The sequence below is a fragment of the Micropterus salmoides genome, unplaced genomic scaffold, assembly GCF_014851395.1.
Source record: "Micropterus salmoides isolate LMB-PRFRI ecotype aquatic unplaced genomic scaffold, ASM1485139v1 Ms_hic_scaffold_8, whole genome shotgun sequence".
Lineage (NCBI taxonomy): Eukaryota > Metazoa > Chordata > Actinopteri > Centrarchiformes > Centrarchidae > Micropterus > Micropterus salmoides.
The window spans coordinates 32,397,142-32,417,746 of record NW_024044570.1 but is presented as its reverse complement, the minus strand read 5'-3'; the positions used below and the strand labels follow the sequence as shown (position 1 = coordinate 32,417,746).

At 39.4% G+C, this 20,605-nt stretch overlaps 1 protein-coding gene across 2 annotated transcripts in view; it reads right to left on the bottom strand.

Annotated features, from left to right (window-relative positions):
- Nucleotides 1–1,499: 1,499 nt before the first annotated feature.
- The window catches only part of LOC119893591 (spondin-1-like), a 102,083-nt gene continuing 82,977 nt past the window's right edge, over nt 1,500–20,605 (bottom strand). The window contains exons 9-16 of one of the 2 annotated variants that reach the window (XM_038705841.1): nt 17,655–17,795; nt 17,225–17,300; nt 14,868–15,050; nt 7,890–8,060; nt 6,324–6,491; nt 6,080–6,238; nt 3,824–3,994; nt 1,500–3,708 (exon numbers count right to left, since the gene is read on the bottom strand). In XM_038705841.1, the coding sequence (XP_038561769.1) occupies nt 3,545–3,708; nt 3,824–3,994; nt 6,080–6,238; nt 6,324–6,491; nt 7,890–8,060; nt 14,868–15,050; nt 17,225–17,300; nt 17,655–17,795 (1,233 nt within the window). In that variant the 3' untranslated portion in view covers nt 1,500–3,544. The remainder of the gene's footprint in view (nt 3,709–3,823; nt 3,995–6,079; nt 6,239–6,323; nt 6,492–7,889; nt 8,061–14,867; nt 15,051–17,224; nt 17,301–17,654; nt 17,796–20,605) is intronic. The other variant, XM_038705842.1, reaches the window with a different exon arrangement.

Sequence of the window (20,605 nt, the reverse complement as noted above, 5' to 3'; positions counted from 1 at the left end):
CCTTTTTTCCCTCCACCGCTTCAGGACAGCACATCCTCGGAGAAACTTCATCCATTATCGTAGGAACTTCCACAAAGTGCTTCTGCCTGATGCTTTGTTTGAAGCTGAAAGCATGTCTAATTGTTGCTCTCACTGTATGAGCTGAAACAACATGCCCACAACCCAACTGCAGCAAAACATCATTCAGCATTGATCATTAGTTGATTTAAAGGGAATGTACTTCATCTAGCATTTATTATTCATGAGCATCCTTTACTCGTGACATGTGGGCTGTTAAGTGAACAAAATAGAACCTTATTAAACATTTGACCTAACATGCAGTTTTGTCATGAAAACCTTTTTGTCTTTTCTTTTGGATAGTTAAATGGCAGTCCAGTGATTTTACATGTTAACATAAATTTACTAGTTATAGTGAATACAATTGAATAATGGCTTCTGTGGTTCTGGGGGAGTTTTGTCTAGTCTGAGAAAATGAACCTTGATTATGTCATCAGGGTTATCTCTAAATGGGCTGGAGACTTTAAATATCATAAATCCTGCTTTACCAACTGTGGGTGTGGCGTTTAAAACACTTGGCATTACCAGGCAGGGAGGGACTGACATAAGAAGCTATTGAGGTGCATTTTGGGACGTGTAGGATTCTCTGTTTGGAGTTTCAGACTCAGCTGTACTCATTTTGACTAGTTTTTATTTGCCACATGCAAATCTTTCACATTTATAAAATTAAAATAGCTGGATTGATCCTTTAAAATATATATGTTGTTATGCCTGCGATGGACTGGCGACCTGTCCAGGCTGTACCATGTCAGCTGGGATTGGCTCCAGCCTTCCCTGCACGCAGGATAAGCAGTTGACAATGGATGGATGGATGGATGTTGTTATGCATAATGAATTTTCTTGTGATGCGGTTTCACAAAAAATGTAAAATGTAAAACATAGAACAGTACTGTAATAACGAGGGATACTAAGATGAAAGTATTTTATATAATATCTGCATGATTATTTAATTAGGAAGACATAATGTTTGAGCTGCTCCCAGAATCCTCTTTACCATGATTTCCTCATGGGTTATATGATTTACCATTCTTCTACCTCCATCTAGTGGAGTGATATGGTAAGTACATTTCCTGTTTGGGTTTCAGACTCAAATGACCATGCAATCAACAAGGGGTAGACTTTTTCCAACAAAAATATATAGAGGAATAAATAAATGCAACTGGACAGTTGTTTCATACAAATTTCTGCATCTTTTCCTGTTTTAGTGCTACAGGGGTTAAAATGATGACAATTTCAAAATTAACAATTGTTTTTCCCTCAGATGTTTTTCTTTTCTCCTGACCTCACTGTGTCACAATGTCACTTTTGTTATATTCCAAAAAAAGGACTGCCAGACACAGACCCCGGTGCCTGCATCTTCTGAAACATGCAGTTCAACATGGTGTAATAGCACAAGCAGTTCTCATAAAATTTTCTCGGTGAAAGCGAGTCCAATGACGTCATGATTTTCACAGTTACATTTTTTATTGTAAAGGTGGTTTCTTAGAAAATTGCCATGTGATACAGAGACAAAGAAAGAAACAAATCTACAGAAAATCCTTTGGTGATGACATTCTTATTATAACAGAAAAGAAAACTGCAACACAATCTGCTAGGTAATATTAAAAAAAGATTATACAGATCACACTCATCAAGGTAACACTATGAAAAGTGCAATGAAAACAATACATAAAAACAGTGTGTTGTAACCAAGGCCCCCAGTAACAGTCTTCTGTATGCTGAGCTGTCAGTTTACAGTTTGTAATACTGTGGAAATCTCTGCAATGTTTTCCATCAACCTCTTTTGCAGCAAACTCTCTGAACCAACAAAGGCAAATACAGTCATTTAGCTATCTGTTTTAAGACAACATCTACGGCAGAGAAAGCGAAATGTCCAATCAAAAAGAATCATCTTTGCACATGCTAAAGTAAGATCTTCTGACAGAGCGAGAGCTATCGCAGGTTTAATGCTACATCAGCTGAAACGACAAATAAACAGCAGTACAGTATATAAAGACTACTCTTAACAGTATAAAACATCTCCATTTAAATGTCTGTTTATTAGGGAAAGTGGTTTTTAGTACTTACATAGTAGTGTCATTATAAGTGTTGTGGTTAGATATACAGTACATCCACAAGTCTTTAAAGACTTCCTGTATGAGCATCTATGTCTTGCAAAAAAAATTCTACATCTTCAGCTTATGCCTTTTCTCAATTAGGTGACAGTTGCCATTTTAAACTTTTTCATACAAGGGTTCAAAGTTTGATTAGTACAACTTTTGAACGTTGCTCTGCACTTTATGTTGGGGACGGTGCTTCCAGTGATGTAGTGGTATCTTGATGTGTTTTTATTTCATGCTATTTCATACTTCTACTCTACTACTCAGAGGGAAACAGTGTAACATACTGTATGCTGAGCTTATAAAATATGATGCTCTGTTATGGATTACACGAAGCAACGGATATAAAATTGTTCAAATTAGCTCCAGCACTTTGTACATTACTTTAAGTACAAATGGCTAATAATACATCTGTACTTCAACTTAAGTACCTTATTCAACGCAGGACTTTTACTTGTAATGGAGATCTGAACACTTCCTCCGCCACTGATCAACCCATAGGTGCTGTGGCCGCCGGTGCAACGCTGTTAACTAACATTGTGTCATCGTCTCTTTCTAGAGCTGTTCTCCCTGTAGCTCTTAACTGTTGTGAATGTCCTCGCTGTCAAATTGTTTTCCTGTTTAATACTGCGCCTTGCTGTGTTTGCTTCATATTTGTAGTTGTGTGTGCCCACTTAGCAAGCTACTAGTGTTTTAACAAAAATCCTCCATATCATGAAGTACATGGATTATGAAATGACAACAAGGGAGTGGACTTTTGTTCTCAGAGTTTGTCCTTAATGCGCTTCTTCCCAGGCTTGGTGCTGCTCTAAGAGTTGCTTAAGTTGCCTGCCTTTAAGGCTAAAGTCAGGGAACAAAAATCCCCCAGAGCAGAGGTGGGTGTATGATGTGAGTATTTTTCTCAGAAAATATGAGCAGATTCCGGGGAATACCAGGATCTCTTCCCTAACCGTATTTCATACCCCAACGTCCAAAACTACTGAAAATACACAAAAAATGTTTCAATGGCAAAGCGACTGTAGTTTCTTTCTTCTACAATCCCTGAAAAGCTGATTTTATTTTTTGCAGGACACAGAAATAACTCTCTAATTCTTCCATTGTGTTCTAAAGTAAAAGTCAGCCCTGTTAACTAAATACCTACAATGGCTTCACTAAACAGCACAGTATCATCTTCTGCTTTTTCCCTCCTTTCTTCTCCCCTCCAGCCGACTTACCTAAACTCATCTCCTTTTCCCAAAATTTCAAACTAACCCATCATCTCACCCTCACCTCACATCCCTGTACACAAAAAGTTAATCCCTATCGTCATCTTTAACAAATAAACCCATATTTTCACACATTGCGTATTTAACCCGCTGTTCCCCTCCTCTGTAGCTCAGTAGTGCCCCCTAGCAGGGATGAACGTTACAGGCACGGATCTCCTTCAGGTTCTTACAACTCTCCATCAGAGAGGCTTTAGCTCTTTTCTTCACCATCATTGAACGTTCCTGGATCCCCCCTCCACATGGTTTGGTACAGTCCGTCCAGCTGGTCCACGGCTTCCTCTTGCAACCTGCAGGAAGAAACAGTAGCATGTCAACTCGGGTCTCGTTAATCGCTTATTATGACACTAAAACAGATTCTTTCCACCATTCTTTCGTCCACCTCTCTCGTCCTTTTTTTTGTACTTTTTTTGCACTTCCTGAGCTTGCATTTCTTCCTCTGGATGCTCTCGGGACAAGGTCTGCCTCCGAACTGTGGCTCCAGTTTGATCATACGGGTCCGAATGGTGTGCCCTTTACCGCAGGACTTGTTGCACTCAGACCACTCAGACCACTCAGACATCATGCAGTCGACAGCTGGAAGGAGGAACAGAAGGAGGGGAACAAGAGGATATGTCAGTAAAGGGGAGGCAGACAATTAAATGCCAGATTGATATGCAAATAACAAATATAAGGCCAGGAAAACATTTTGTAGCATATTTCTTCCATTGATTGATAAACTCAAGATGACGTTTAGCAGTCTGAGTTCAGTTGTGCACTTGACAGCTCCCAGTCACTTCTCTGCCCTTCACTCTAAATGTCGTGACGTCTGTGACATTGACCCAGCTAAACATTGGGCTGATGAGGTCAGCTTACCCAGTTCAGTTCCTCTGGACAGTGTGTGATCAAGCGATATGGAGCGCTGGGCAGACACTGCTTTTTTTTTTCTGCAGTTTTCTATCGCAGTACTCTCAGTCAACCCCATAATTTTAGCCACAGCATGAGAAATACTATTCCAGTAAAACAAGTCCACTAAAATTTATAATAGATTTCTTGCAGCAGCCATGTTGGAAATTGGACTGTGCAACTGCACAAAGACCCCGACCAAAATTTCTGACCTGACAGAAATCCAACCAGTCCTCTGACAGCTAGATCATAGATAGTAGATTGTACAGACAGTTAAGCAAACCTTGTGGCCATTATCAAACTGCACATCAAATGACAACCAATTCTAAACAATTTGAAAATTAGGCAGGGGTTCAAATCGGGCTTCATCCATACAGTGCCTGCCTGGTTTGTGCATATATGGGCATTTAAGATTCATTTCTAGCACATTTCCAGTTATCTGCATTGGCCAATCTTATACATGCAAACAACAATCCTGGTGGGTTCCTTTTTAACGTGAACAGCATATTTCTACTGTTTTCCTTGCGATCGTCTCCGAAGATAAAATGATTGCCGCAATAATAACTTCACAGAGAAAACGCTGTCTGAGTTTATTATAAACCATTGCGCAGTGTTCTGGCATCTGAAGAGACTTTGTATTTCATCATCTCAGCGGCACCTTAGACAACATGCTCCTACCATCACAGCTGTTTTAATGCAGGGCTGTTTTCAGTCTGAATCCCTGCTAATTCATTATTCTCCATTCTCATGTCTGCTCAATAGCAAGTGTTTACCATTTTCAATCCTCTGCTCCCCCTCACTCTATAAGTTACCAAGGTCTGAGGGAAAGTGAAGGGGGCATACTAAATAATTACTGAAATGCAACATGGATATGGAGAATAAATCTTGGTCAATGGCCATGGAAATAGGAAAGGCATGATTTATGGGGGCTAAGTGTGGCAGGGCCACTGTGTACGCCCTGGAGGATGCCATGTTGATACCCAGATTAACACAGGTGCTTTGTGAAGGTAAAAGAAAATGTTTTTTGTAAGATTCTTTTGTAATTTTGGCCATTTCTATTAGTAAACAGCATTTTTTTACCAGTATAATTGTGAAGATCCAGGGAAGCAGCAACATTGTAGACCAGAGTCCATTAGATTAGATTGGAAAACTTTGTTAATACCCAGAAGGGAAATTAGTTCAGTCACTTGTGAAAAGTGATAAATTACAAAGGAGACAGAAAGGTCAGAGCAGACAATATATAAAAAAATAATAAAGTACCACATACCAAGAGTACATGTGTAGCAGGGGAGCCTAGCCACTAAATAAATACACTTTTAAAAACAATAGAATTAATATGACCAATTCATAAACACAATGCTAAACATAAGGCATGCACCTGAAAATGGGAACAATAAAACATGCAATAGTTATGAAATGAGACCTCAGAATTAACACTAAATAGAACGCATATGAAAAAAAAGCAGGAAACAGGCCAGCCTCGGGGCAGTTAGGGCTTGCAAAGCTGTCAGATGATCGGACTGGTTGTTATTAATTATTCATTTAAAAAATGTAAAAAAAGAAAAAGAAAAAAAAAGTTTTTTACCTGGCCGATCCTGCAACCACTTCCTGACCTTTACTTGCCGTTCTGGACTCCAACAGTGTCAACACATACTTTCTGAAACTGTTAGAAATGAGGGCCAAACCTACTTACATCAGACCCAGCTGGAACACATCTTTAACGCAGGGCACAGAAAACAGCTCTGTATGAAAGCAGTTTTGTACTTTGTTACTTACGGCACTCGGGCAGCATGCACTTCTCTGTCTGCTCCAGCTCCTCGGTGCACTCTGCAGGATCAGACTTCAGCATCCTCTGACGAGTCCGTACGCCCCGCCCACACGTCACACTACACTCACTCCACTCAGACCAGGGTGACAGCATGCAAGGGATGGTATCTGCAAACACACACAAGCACAAGAATTCAAACACAAAAACCACAATAGCATCAAAATGAAAGGAAATAAATATTTGATAACTTACGGCACTCTGGCATCATGCATTTCTCCACTTCGGCCACCTCGGTCTTACACATTGATCCGTCTATAGGAGGCATCTTCACCATCCGCTCACGTCTTCTCATGCCCAACCCACAGGTGACGCTGCAGGGGTCCCACTCGCCCCATTCAGTCACCACACAGCTACTGGATGCTGTGGGCAAAAAACAAAACAAAACACAAATTCACATACAGTATGTCAGTGTTTCAGTATTTGCCAGTTCCACCATAAAGAGATCCAGTTTTGGCTTTTACTGCTGAAGTCAAATCATTTGGCTCGATTTTAGAGAATATTTACCATGATTATTATCTATCTTCTTTATTTCTCACATCAGAGAAATAAGTCTCAAATGATGAGACTTTGCGTAAGTTACGTTCAGCCTCTTAGATTGAGCAAATAGTAATAAAATGTCATTTATAAACACATTGTCTAAAACTGCAGCAGCCTTTATCAGACTTCGTGAGTCCAGGTTATGTGATTTAAGTAACTAACTGAACAGTGCTTTTTAATTTGAATTCTGTCAGCTCTCACAGCCAACCAACCACCTAGAACCAGTGGATTTGGGATAACTGCACAAAATGAACTTTGCAGAATACTTTTCAAAAACTGATTTAATGAGCTTCAAGTGCATTTTTAAAATTCTACCAAACATTGGCTTTAATGTTTATTGTATTTATTTATTTCTATTAATTACTCTTTTATTGTGTCTGTACTGTGGGACCTCTGCTCTAGATAGGACAGTGGTTCACTCAAGTAAAAGTAAAAATACTGTAATGTAAAATATACTACATCACAAGTAAAAGCCTTACATTCAATTTTTCAAAGTAAAAGCATGCCCTTAAAGTTCTGAAATTAAAAGTGTACTCATTGTGCCCTTTCATACTTACTAGATACGTACGTCTAGAATTCTGTTGTATTATAATATTGTTTTATATTTTAACGTGTTTTAAAATTAAAAGTAACTAGGAATTATAGGTGTGACAAAGATGCAGTGGATTAGAAAGTAAAACTTTTTTTCTCTGAACTGAAGTAGAAGTAAAACGTAGCATCAGATGGAAATACTTGAGTAAATGTACTTACCACAGTACTGTACACGGGCTCATAGTTAGAATACAGGAAAATACTGTGTTTTAAATCTAGTCATTAGAATATATATTTCATTAACTTATGATAATATAAGCATACTAAGCAACCATAAGCACACGTGAATGTTTATATCTGAACATATGGCCACTTGTGGTGAATAATATAAAAGTCTCCAGATAAAGTGAAGCTCTGATAATTTAATATCTGTTACACAAGTTTCGAAAATAAAATAAAACTGCACTTCACTTCTTACATTTGTAGAGGTGAACACAACTCACCACTCATTAGACAGTTTGTTGATTCCTGTGTGAAAAACAGCTGGCTCAAATTATAGGCACTGTTGATTTGGCCACATCATGGATAAAAAATGAAATTAGAATATTTTAAAATTGAGGAACTGGTTGAGTGCACTTAAATTCAAACATACCCGCTCAAACACGCAGTGATATATAAAGAAAGACTCACAGCATTCATCGTTGACGACGCACTTGTCCGTCTCCTCAGTGTGGAGCTGGCAGAGCGAGCCGTCCTCAGGATACTGCTTGACATATCGCTCTCTAGACCTCATCCCCATCCCACAGGACACACTGCAGGCCGACCAGCTGATCCACTCCGACATCATACACGTTGATGGCTCTGTCCACCAGGAAAAGAGAAAAACAAGAAGTCTACCTTGCAACAGATATCATGAAAGAACATCTTGACATTTTATAGTTTATTTTTCATATCTCTTGTTATAATAAGAACAATTCTGCATTTGTCCTCGAGCTCTTGGTTTCTTTGCAGGTGCAGTTGCCTTGTTGCTATTCCTCATTGCAACCAGTACATAAGTGAGTCCACTGCTGGAGTTGACTATTTATTTCAATGTGTAATATAACCAACTTATGTTTGGTCAAATAATTTCGGCTGCCACTGCAAAAGTTCTGTGTTAGGTGCACTTTGAAATTAAACCACACGTCAGGACATATTCCACTGTTCCAGCAGAGGTAATAAAAAGACAGGTGATGTGACTATACTATGTTTGGGGTCAACTTGCCTTCTTTCAGAAGGGCAACATGTGTAGACATACAAAGAGACTGAAAAGGTTAAAGGTAAGATTTAGCTGCAGAAAAGCACCTTGGAGGTGATAGAGATTCGGGATTTGCCTGAAAAGTTATTTTACTATGAAGAGGCTCTCAACTAAATCTGTTGACTTCTACCCAGTGGTAATGGTAATGGTAACAGCCGGAGGAATTCTCTACATGATGTTAGAGAATTCGATACTTCAGTGGTTCCTCACCTTTCCTATAAAAGGAAAAACATACTGGTATCCCAGAAGTCTTTGCTCCAGCAATGTTTAAAAGAGCATGCATGATTTAGAAATGTCTAGGCAGACAAACTGACAAACAAGCAAATTGTTGTACAATGGCCAACAAATAACACAAATCATGTGAGTATTAAATTTTTTGTTTATGACAGGGTTGATATTCTGCTGTTTGTGATACAGTGATTGGAAAATTGTTCTTTCATCATTGCGTAGGTTGGTTTCTCTTATTGTTTCTCCTTCCCACCTTTCTTGGCCCTATGCTAGGCCCAAAATTACACCCCTCTGATGCAGAGTGGCCCTGCAGTCCCCTTTCAATAACAAATAATAATAGCTTTTATTAAAATTAAACAGAGCACACATTAGGATGTTGGGTGTCTTTTAAGAGGCAATTTTAACTTTGCTGATTCATATTTCCCTCTATCTGTTACTAACAGGGCTTTTAATAAGCTTACTGCCCTCCACCCCCTACTGATGCACAGCAATGCCCACAGACACAATCTATAATTTCAACAGTGGCCAGTTTTTAATCCATCTTGTTGTTTTATGTTTATTTTTATTTATTAAGTTTTGGAGACCCCGTGACCCTGTACGCAGGATAAGCGGTTGACGATGGATGGATGGATGGAAGTTTTGGAGATATTTCTGCTGATGAAGCTTTTTTTCTCTGTTCCTGTTACACAAACTGGTGAGTCACATTTTAATTTGTTTAGCAGCTGCTTGCTTTTTTTTATTCAGATTTTAATCATTCTGGATGTTTAAAGCTGTGTTTTATAATTATTTTATTACACACAGCCCGCGGCAGTGTTATTGATATTTCTATAGTAAAACACTTTAGGGAGACGTTAAGCAGCTGCAGGTGTATTAGCACTCCCATTGTTGTTGGCTGTGTTTTATCAGAGATCCAACCACAGTCATAAGCTTATAGTTTCTGTAGTTATATAGTTTCTGAGTGTGTGATGTTGGCCTGATGCTGACTTTATTACTTATTTAATGTGATTTCACATTATTGAACTCTTATTCTACTCTTACTCTTACAGTAGTAGAGTAGTAGTACACAGTTACAATTTTTTCATACTGAGATACTCAGATCCGGATAATATTTTCCATAAACATAGTGCACATTTCCAACAATTGGGTGTTCAGTGTCTTTCTGATGAATACAGTAGGAGAAGCCACCAACCCAGTGATTAATTGCCAAATCTGTGCTACCACCTGAGCCACAACTTCTACAGTACAAAGTTGCAATGGTATGGAGATAAAAGAAAGACTAATTCATTATTGAATAATAATTTTAATTAGTACATAGAAGAATTACTGTATAAACAACTTCTTAAATAAATTTTAAAAGCCATTTATTTATTTCTGTATTTCTTAATTTTTGTATCTGTATGTTAAGAAGGTAAGTTGTTCTAGTCTCTCTCTTAAGCCTGATTTATACTTCTGCATCTTTCTGCAAGTACACACCAAAACGCTAGTGGCGGTAGCGTTATAGTGTCCACTGTGTTGACTTCTGCCAGCCGAGCCAGCATGAATGGGGGTATAAAATGATAAATGTGCAGCTCTCCTAGACTAGACTCCTAGACTAAATAGCATCTTTTCTTTATGATCAGCTATATTTGCTTTTAAGTGTTTTAATTACAGCATTTATTTATGTGCTTATTTATTTATCAATGAATAAGTCATTATCATTTTTTTGTCCTCCATACATTGAGGATATGGTGAGGAATTTGTGAAAATACATGAAATAGATGTGATGTGGGAGGCAGCCTGTCCTCTTCAGAAAAACGACCAAACAGGATGTTTATGCAGCATGTTATTACAAACCATGTTTACATGAATTGTGGCAGTGACCTCTAGTGGCTGGACGGTAGCAAATGAGGTGATATATAAATAGGGAGAAAGTCCACATTGGGAGGTGGATTGGTAGAGGGACTGGTTAAACCAACATAGTCTTTCACGCAGGAGAGCTGCTTTCGAGACCCTAGTGAAACCAAGTAAATAGTGAGTTATTTTGATTTTTAAGACTTCCGTCACGTGACTTATGTGACTTTTGTCATGGGCTTAACACGAGTTCCTTCACCGTGATATGCATCATGACTTACTTAATGTAGTTAAGGTCTGTTGGACTAGAATGGGAAACACTTATATGTGTCCTTTTGGGAGGCATGGATAAAACAACCTATTTTGTTGTTTAGGTTTGCGGACTTGTTGGTGGGAGGACACCCATGTGAAAGCATGTAGGACGCTTGGTACTTATCAGCTTTATCAACCAACTCAGAGCTCCCAGAATGAGTTTTTTCAGCTTTAGTAGCTTTTGAAGAACACTTTAGCAGGCATGACTCCTCACAGGAATACTTGAACCCAGGTCCTCCAGTTACAGGACACTCTCCTACACATCACACTACAATTATCTCTAGCTGCTGTTTAGATTACAGTCTATTAAATCATCTCAAAGTCGAAGGTGCTCTTCCTCAGAAACTGCTTCAACTCTCTTTTAATAAGGCAAGTTGCCCGAAGGACAGTCCTTTTCACAAGGTGGGCCTGAGAGAGTGAAAGTCAGTATGTATGACCCCAGCTTGTTTCAGCTGAAAAGAGAACTGCAGCTTCTTAGCCTTAACAAGGCTCCACTCTGGTGTATTTTATCACTATTAACTAACTAGGATGGCGCTTCAAGATCTCCCTATTCTTCACTTACAGAGAGTCATTGACGAGTCTAACTGCCCTTTACTGCCGTCTCGCTCTCCTTCAAACACCTATTCTGAGAGTGTAGTCCTGGTACAGATAGTATATTAAAGTTAGAAAAGGGGGAGTCTGTCAAGAGTTGGCGCAAACAGACCTTATTAACAGGATTTTATTTAGAAATGACAGATGAACTTTGAACAACTTGGCATGGGTTTTCTTTTACTCTCAACACACTTTCTGCCTTCTAGCAAACTGTGAACAGCATTGCTTACCAGCTGTGGCCTAATAAAGCAGAACTAAGTGAATCATTAATAAAAGATACAGGTGTCTCCAGCTCGGATGAGGCATCTAGAGAGCCAAAGTGTTTTCCAGGAATATTAATCATCCTGGGCATCGGCCACCATCCTCCTGCCCTTCCGTGAACCCCACAATTATCAATCTCCCACAGCATGCTAGCAGAGCGCTAAATGAAAACAAAGGAGAGGTGGTCAGGAACAAAACGCTGTCCGTGTTTCTGTCTGATAATCGATAAGAGGAGCAGTGAAGGGTGTGCGTGTGCGTGTGTGTGTGAGGCACTCCTTCAGCCTTGAACTGCTTCACTCATCTGGTAACTGTTGGACATCCTGGGAGTGAGGGGAAGACAGACGCTGACTGTGCTGCCTCTCAGCATTTGTTCCAAACTGACAACTTCACTGGAAATTGGACAAAAGCAAAGGTGTTTTGTGCTTGTGCGTGTGTTTGTTGAGGGATCAGGAGTTGTTACTTGCAGCAAAAGAGCATCAAACTGACTGCTTTGATGGAAATCAGACAGAAAAGTTACTCCTTTGACAACAAATGAGATAAATTGAGAGAAGGAGGAAAAGCTGACGCTAATTTGCTTAAAACACATCTGTCATCAGCTTTGATACTTAGATTGCCCTGAACCAAGAATCATCTCCCATCTTAAATATATTTGCGCGTTTGCATCTTCACTTTGTTTCTGTATCTTAATGAGATTCCTCAACATACACAGTCCTCCCGTTGTTCTTATTATCTTTAACGTAACATTGAAAGCACGGTGCGTTGATTTCTTTTAGTCAAAGACAAATGCGATTAAATCCTGGTTTAAACATCGTGGATGCGGGACGATGCTCAGCATTAACAGCTAATCCACATAATCTGTTATGTTTCAGTGAAGTAATTAGGGTATCCAATCACCAGTGTTTACACTGTGTGATTAGGGATTTACTGCATTTTGTGACATATCCTCTTGATGTAACCATATCAACTCAACTCAAGGGAGACAGATATTTGCAGGCTTCACCGTCTTTTACTGACGGGATCTGCTTTCACAGTCTCCAGATCTAATCATCGAGCAGCCACCCATTTCCTTCTGTTTTACCTGTTTCTTCACACACACTGAATAATCATTCACAATAATAACCCCAATTGTCATGTAATGGCTGCACAATTAAATTTCTCGATAAAAGCAAAGCCATAAAATATAAATGAGGCAGCAGCTTTGTGTTTTCGCTACAGATTCCATCAGTTAAGCCAAAATTGTTTTGAGTCAGGATGAGATAAACACCTCGCCTTTAATCTGCTTATTATTTTGAGGTTTCACTGATCGCCCCTCTTGTTGATAGGAAGTGAACGCCCCAACTCTGAAAGGATTACAGTGAAAGAAACGCAATCTTTATTTTTTGATCTGTATTTGTGTAATGAAGTGCTGCAGAGACAAGGATATCAGTGTGTTTATATTCATGCAAAACAATTACATTGTTTGACTTTTTGGAGGTCAAAGGAATTTACGCTAAAGTCACATAGCATCAAAAGAGCTCAATGAGTTCAGAAGCAAAGCAACAATTACCCTGAAACAAAGTGCCTGTTAGTGTTTGTGTGTATGTACATACTGTGTAGTACGGCCACATACAGGTGCCTTATGAAAAGTTCATTGTGAGCACCAGAACCTGACAGAGATTAAAGACTCAGGAAACCTTTGCAGGTGTTCTTCTCAGGTCGACGTTTTAGTATTATAAATTCTTTATTCTAAAATTCAAATTTTGAGCATTTTGAAATACTAGAGTTTTGATTTCTGTGAGCTGTAAGATATAATCATCAAGATTGAATCAAAAAAAAGAAACTTAAAATATATAACTAGAATACGTGACTTTTTTAATTAAATTACAGAGGAAAAATAACTTTTCCACAATATTAAAATTTTTCAAGATGCACCTGTACTGTAAGAAAGAAGGTTTGATGAGTGTGTATCCTGTATACTCTAAAGAACAAGACCATGAGGGCTACAGTATTTTGTAATTACATCATGGGTGCAACATTTTACCTCACCACAATTTTTTATTTAGAGGAGTATAAGAAAGTATTTTCTGCTGCAGAACTTTGAATATTGGTTGAAGAGAACACACTTTTTACTGCTGACATGTATTCATAACGCAAGAGGAAGGCTGCGTGTGACATATATTAGTTAAAGGGTCTTTTGTTGTCAGCTCAGCAAAAAGATCAGTGATTGACTGGGATATGAAAAGACTCCTTTATCTACATCATTTCTGTAAAAGGATTAAAAAATAGCACAGCAAGCTAACTTAATAAAGTGGCTTTAATTATATCACTGCACTGAAGAGATCCTGCGCAAAGACACAGTAATAATAGGGAATTTACAACAATCACACTGAATCGGACCTGCTGTGAGCTTTTAAAAGAAAACAAAAGTAGTTCAGGCAGGATGCCACCGTGGGAAGCAGAAAAGCTAAAATCACAAAGAGAAAAAAAAAAAGTCTGTATCCTTGCTGAACGTTAATGGAGAGTTAGTGTACGGTGACCTCCTTTATAATGGAAACGCTCTTCGCTGATGGCCCTATAGCGTTTTCATTGTCTGAACTACAGCCCGTCTGTGTTGACCCGGCCTTAGTCTCTCACCCTCTGTGTGCATTGGAAAAACAGTGTCACCAATTTTACGTTAAACTTAACACATTAGCTCTGCTTGAGTTACATTCATGTAACCACCAGTATTTTCAATTAAATATTTCTGCAGTTATTGATAGCAGCTAGCATTCACTCTGGTCGTTGCTGGATCGAGTGTTAATGTTGTCTGGTGAAATAAGGCTTCCTTCCCTGTTCAGAGAGAATTAAGGACCAGTTCCATTCAATATCATAAGATAAATAAAGAATTATCTGCTCTCCTACTTTGGCTGTGCTAATGCAAGTGCTTCCACATGACCAAAATAATGATGATTTATTGAAGGAGAACTGGTTTAGAAAGCTTGTTCTCTTCCAGATCCTCCAGTATTTATATCTATATGATTCTGCAAAAACTGCCCAGTACAGTGCTGCTCGAGGACTTCCCTATCTACATTTTCCCAGAAGTTGCAGGTGCTCTCCAACCTAACTTCTCATACTTTTCTGCGGCCACTGTACCGTATAGCCTGTGTGATCTGTTTGCAGGTATGTGTTTTTACCCTCCATACTGCATCCCGGTCCCATGCAGGGTTGAAAATCTTGAGTGTGGGGGCACGGCACACTGAGGTCCAGCTGGGCCTTCAGCATCCTCTGCCTCATCCTGCGGCCTTTTTCACACGTAGCGCTGCTACACGCTGACCAGGGAGACCAGCCTGAGTAGATACATGTCTCCGGTGTGTCATCTAAGAGAGAAACACGTCAGGTGATTAGTGTTGAGTTACTGAAGAAAGAGGCATTTTAATATCTTTGCAAAAATCTTCTGCTCATTTAATGATTGACTGGGATCACATGGTCGTTGTTTAATTTGCTTTTACAAAATTTCTTTTCCAGTTTCATTCCACTGAAGCAGCTGAACTGATTTGCACAGCAAAGAGGATGAGGAATGGGGGACTGGGCTGACATTGATTATTTAACATTGTATCCAAAGGTGATTACTACAGGTACTGGACCATAAAAGGCCACAAAGTGACATCTGAGAGGGAGAGGAAGGAGCAGAGGGACAGAGTTGGAGAGAAAGAGAAGAGTGTGATTTGTGAATGTCTTGTCCAATTATCAGTTACAGCAGAGCTACAAGAAGTAGCAGGGGTACTGGCTTCAATTAATGATGTTCTCTCTTGGGTGCAGAGAGGCAGAGAAAATGAGAGGAGAGGCCAGAGAGAATATACTGTCAGGCCTCAGGGACAGACCTGAGTGGGTCCTCCTGTCTGGCATAACATGTAATGACAGAGGAGACCGAGGGAAGAAAGGAGCTGGAGATGCAGAGAGGATGGTTAAGAGGAGAGTTGATGTGTAAGTGAAACAGCGATGCTCCGGGCTGACCAAGGGGACCAGCCTGAATGGATACTCGTCTCTTTAGTGTCATCTCACACAGAGAAGAGGGGAAACAAGGGAGAAAGAGAGGACAGGTAGAGTAAGAGAGGAGGAAAACGGAGGAGGGAAAGAAGCAAATGGTCTATGACTGACTGAGGAGGACATTTATTATGCAGCAGGAGATTCTTGTTAAGAATTCTGCTGCGTGGGCAAAATCCTGCACCCAACCCAAGGCCACTTACAGTGAAAGTAGGCACAAAGCACCCATGTACAACACAAACACCGTCACGCACCTGTCTGTCTTGTTCAGCCCTTGTGAGGGTTAAAAAGGAGGCAATAAGGACAGCTCATCTTGGAAATATAAGGTCACAGCACTGATCCCTGTAACGATGCCAGGGCTCAGACTACCAATTGCCAAATACAGAAGTCATAAGGAGAAGGTTCGATTGGGTGGTCTAGTGTGGTGAAACACACCTACACTTTTTTGAAAGATCTTGTTTTAGTACTGAAAAAGTCAACATATTCTGTCTTATATTCTGTCGTATATTTAATCTTTCCCTAACCTTAAAGGGATAATAAAGTATGAAGCTGAAGCCAGGAGGCAGTTAACTAAACTTGGCAGAAAAACTGGAAGTAACAGCTTGCCTGACTGTTCAAAGATTAAAAAATAATATATATATACACTAATTAACATGCTTCCTGTCTTTATGCTAAGCTAAGCTAATTGACCACTGGCTCAAACTACAGTTTATACTTTCCTCGCAATCTTTTTGTACTTACTCTCTTCGAGACTTTTGTTTCCCAAAATGTATAACTACTCCTTTAACCAAGAGATGTGACTTTCTTAAACATGCTTAAATCATGCTTTAGTTGACATGTGTAGATACTCTAGATACATTCAATATGAAGTCTTATGTTTATATAAAAAAAACAGTTTATTTGTATGTAATTTTTAGGAGAAATAACCCAGAACTTTCCATCTTTCATTGTGGATCTTTACAGTATAACAAATAAAACAAAACACAGATTTCATGTTTAGTACTGCTGAAACATAATTGTCCAGAATGACAGGATCTGTGATGCATCACAGAATACAAAGTGTTTGATAAGGAGAGACGCAGTTGTGTTGCTGTGCAGCAGTGGGGCGCCCACCTTCTCACAGCAGAGGGGAAACAAAGCCCTGCCAGATGTGCATTCTGACCATCTGACCTGAGCCCGTCTGAGCCTCTGCCTAAACCAGTTGTGTCTGTAATGAGCTAGGTGTGTGTCCCTGAACATCTTAAGACACTGAAGACCTACAGTCTCCTGCAGTGAGTATTTTGCAAACACAGAATGAATTGAGGAAACAGTCAGGTTCAAAGGACATTAAGGAATGCAATATCATGTAATGCCAGGGTTTACATAATTGTTAAAAAACTCCATCAAGACGTTTAAGTTAATCTATTGTATCTTGTTTGTGGTCTTTCCCTGAAGAACTGTAATCAGTGAAGAGTGTGTGTGTGTGTGTGTGTGTGTGTGTGTGTGTGTGTGTGCGCATTTACTGCACCTTCCTCCTTCTCCTCCTGTCCAATATCAGCTACGATGTCGTCTATGGTGTCAGGGACCACATTACATTGCTCTCCCTGCACACACAAGGAAGAATGGGGTCACACACTAACACACACACAAAAATGTATTCACAGCTTCTTTCAAGATGAAACAATCTGTGGAAAGTATTATTACAATGTTATCTGTTATCACCACTTGCTGCGTATGTAACAGCGATATTTCATAAGTGTGTGTATTGTGTTACCATGGTTACAGTCGGGTGGAACAACTTGAGGAAAAGATTTACAGTAAATGCCATTTTTACTGACCAATTTAATTTGCAATTATTTAGGTAACCTCCAGGCCTGTATTTGTGTACTATATAGTTTACATAATCACAAAGTTATCTTGCTTCAACATGAAAAACGTTAGGATACAATAGCACAAACCTTTCTAGCAATGCGTTCCACTACCACTTTGGCTACGGGTGTAATTGCCCCTCCCTCTGGGTCGTAGAACGGGCTCTGGGGGTGGTCCAAACTGGTCAAGGGCCGGATCTTCTCCTGAGGAACGGTGGGCTTGTTTGGTGACTGGAAGAGGCAGAAATGAGAGGGTAAGTGAGCAAATTACATATAAAGTACAGTATTCAACAGTTAAAGCTGCTTTAATCAACATGTTGATATTAGCGATGGATCAAATGACTGTGTGTCAGGTGAAAGGTGTTGCTCGTAGTGACGATAATACCACAAATAATTACCATTCGACTCTGCACTTAGTAATTAACTGGTGAACATAGAAGAGCATTTAGCTGCTAAAGCAATATTTCCCACTGGAGTTTTTGGGAATAATAATTTGTTTTATGCTTGTCAAGCAGATGCTAATGCTGGTCCATGTCTGCTTGATGTGAAAAAAAAAAGCCACTGTTTGCCAACACAGTCAGCTTTATACTGTAAGGTGATAATAAGCCAAAGTTTGCTGGCTGCGTTTTCCCCAGGTGGCCTACAAAATCTTTGAATGCAGCTTAAGTATCTTATATTTGAAAGAGCTGATGCCTCTGGAACTCTTTGAGCCGCCCACCCCCCACAATGACCTTCCTGGAAAGAAATCACATCTGTGAGCAAAATAAGACATTTATTTAACAGAAGCCGCACCTGGAGCCACATCAGGTGTCATCTCCCTGTGCTTCAGCTAACAACGTGAATCTAAAGGTGAATTAGCTCTGATGGCTCTTTAAAAATCAGGAGAAAATGGACGTGCGCAAATAAGATGCTACGGGTGAAGATCAGGTCATGATTTAAAGGGGAACTACCGCTCCCCCCTCCCCTCCCGCATTAGCATTGTGCAAATCATACACTTGGTGTCGGAATGGCTGGTGTCCTTGAGGAAAACATCTGCTCTTTATATTGAGTATCAAATACGCCTGAGGGAAAAGAGTCTGAGTCTGAGTTCCACTGAGGAATGGTTAGAGTAATCAAAGATAAACAGCCAGAATTTAGGGCATGGGAATTCGTGGGACAAGAATAATAATCCAATAGCAGCATATAGTGTCTGCACATCTAAGACACAGGCTTTTAAAAACAACATGGTTTCTCTTGAGGGAAGGAACAGAGCAGCAGTAATTTATGCATGCAAACCAGAATTAATAAAAAGTAATAACACTACAATAGCTGCAATGATTGTATACTGCACTGTGACCAAAACAGTCACCTACAGTCGCTGCTTCTCGGATAAGCCATCTGGTCCGAGGCCTATTTTCTGTTTGATCTCACTATGCATCATTTATATATCCATTTTAACACCCTTTTAATAAGAGATTCATGGCGTTGTTTCCAGGCGTGTGGGTAGCATGTGTGTCCATGAGCTTAAAAGATAAAAACACATGACAAACATGAATCATTCTCTTTGTTCTTACAGGTTTACTCAACATTGTCGTTTCAAGTTTCATACCAACTTTCAGTTTAATATATGCAGGAGTGCTGAATAAGACAAAGGGAAGACATCTACATAGGAAGTATTAGAGGAGGAAGTTACACCCTCATTTACAGTGCAGTAGCAACGATGGTGACGATTCTCTTTGTAGTTACAAGTGAAAGTTTCTTATCTTACATTTCAGTTAAAAGATCTCATGTGGAATGAGACCAAACAGAAGACATCCATCACTTTTGGGAAACAATTAGAAACTCCAAATTTACTTGTAATGTTGGCAAACAGAAGGAAACTATAGCGTCTTTGCTTTTCACACAGTGCAAAGATGAACAAGCAGAGGGTCTGGAAGACATGTACTTCCATGTGTCTGTCTGTAGGTGGCAGCGATTTAATGTCTGCTGTACAGTAGGATGCGGTCAATATCTGACGGTAAAATTGAACAGTTATACATTGTGTTTTCAGGGTAACACTTTCAGGATAAGAGGCTTAGAAGCATACATTATCAGCTTGGAAACTATTTTTTAAAAGGACCAGGACCAAAGAAACCTATGTCTACACAGTGCAGAGTTACATCGTAGTGTTAAATTCTACATTCTATTCACAATTCACATACATCCAGCACACTACACATGAAACAACTGCTCACAAATCTGGGTGCGTCTGTGGGTAAGAGGGCTAAGGAGACCAAATAATGACACTGATAAAAGGCTAAAAACTAGGCCCATAACAGACAAGAATGAATCCATATTTAAAAAGTACCAGAAGCCAAAATGAAAGAAGTGAAATTTTCATACGGAATTTACCTCCCCTCAGCAGGATAAACTCCACGCTTATTCATGAGGTTGTAAACTATAAATAAACTGCGTTAGTCTCCAAACACTGGGTGCATATGGATGAGCACTATTCATTCCAAGCATGTAGAAAACTAAAAAGGTTTGTCACAGTGACGGATGGAAGTCAAGAGTGCTGTGATGTGAAGGTTTGAAATTAATGCGTTAACTGTCAGCTTTCACTAGAGCAACAGTGGTATCTCTAGCAAGTGGACTGCATCAGTACAGCTTTAAATAAGACACAGTTAAGATATGTGTCCAATGTGTCACAGTACGGTACTGTATTTATTGTAACACGCCCTCAATGGCCACTTTGAAGGTTTTAACTTTTTATGGCAAATTGTGGCCAACAAGCTTTGTAACTAATATTCAGTAGCTGGTCAGCTAAACAGCACATTATTATGCTCTACAAACATCTAACTCTGGTATTGAATTGATCTAATTTGTTTTTAGGAAACATCAAATTAGCAACAGCTGCTTTGGCTAGTAATTAGCTAACAAAGACGACTCTTTATGGAGATTGACTAGGCTGCGCTTTCTCAAGCTAATATCAGTTTAGAGTGACAGCACCGACTAGACAATAAAATGATAGTATAACACTATTGTAATGTTATATGCACATTTTTTTATATCCTAGCTTATTT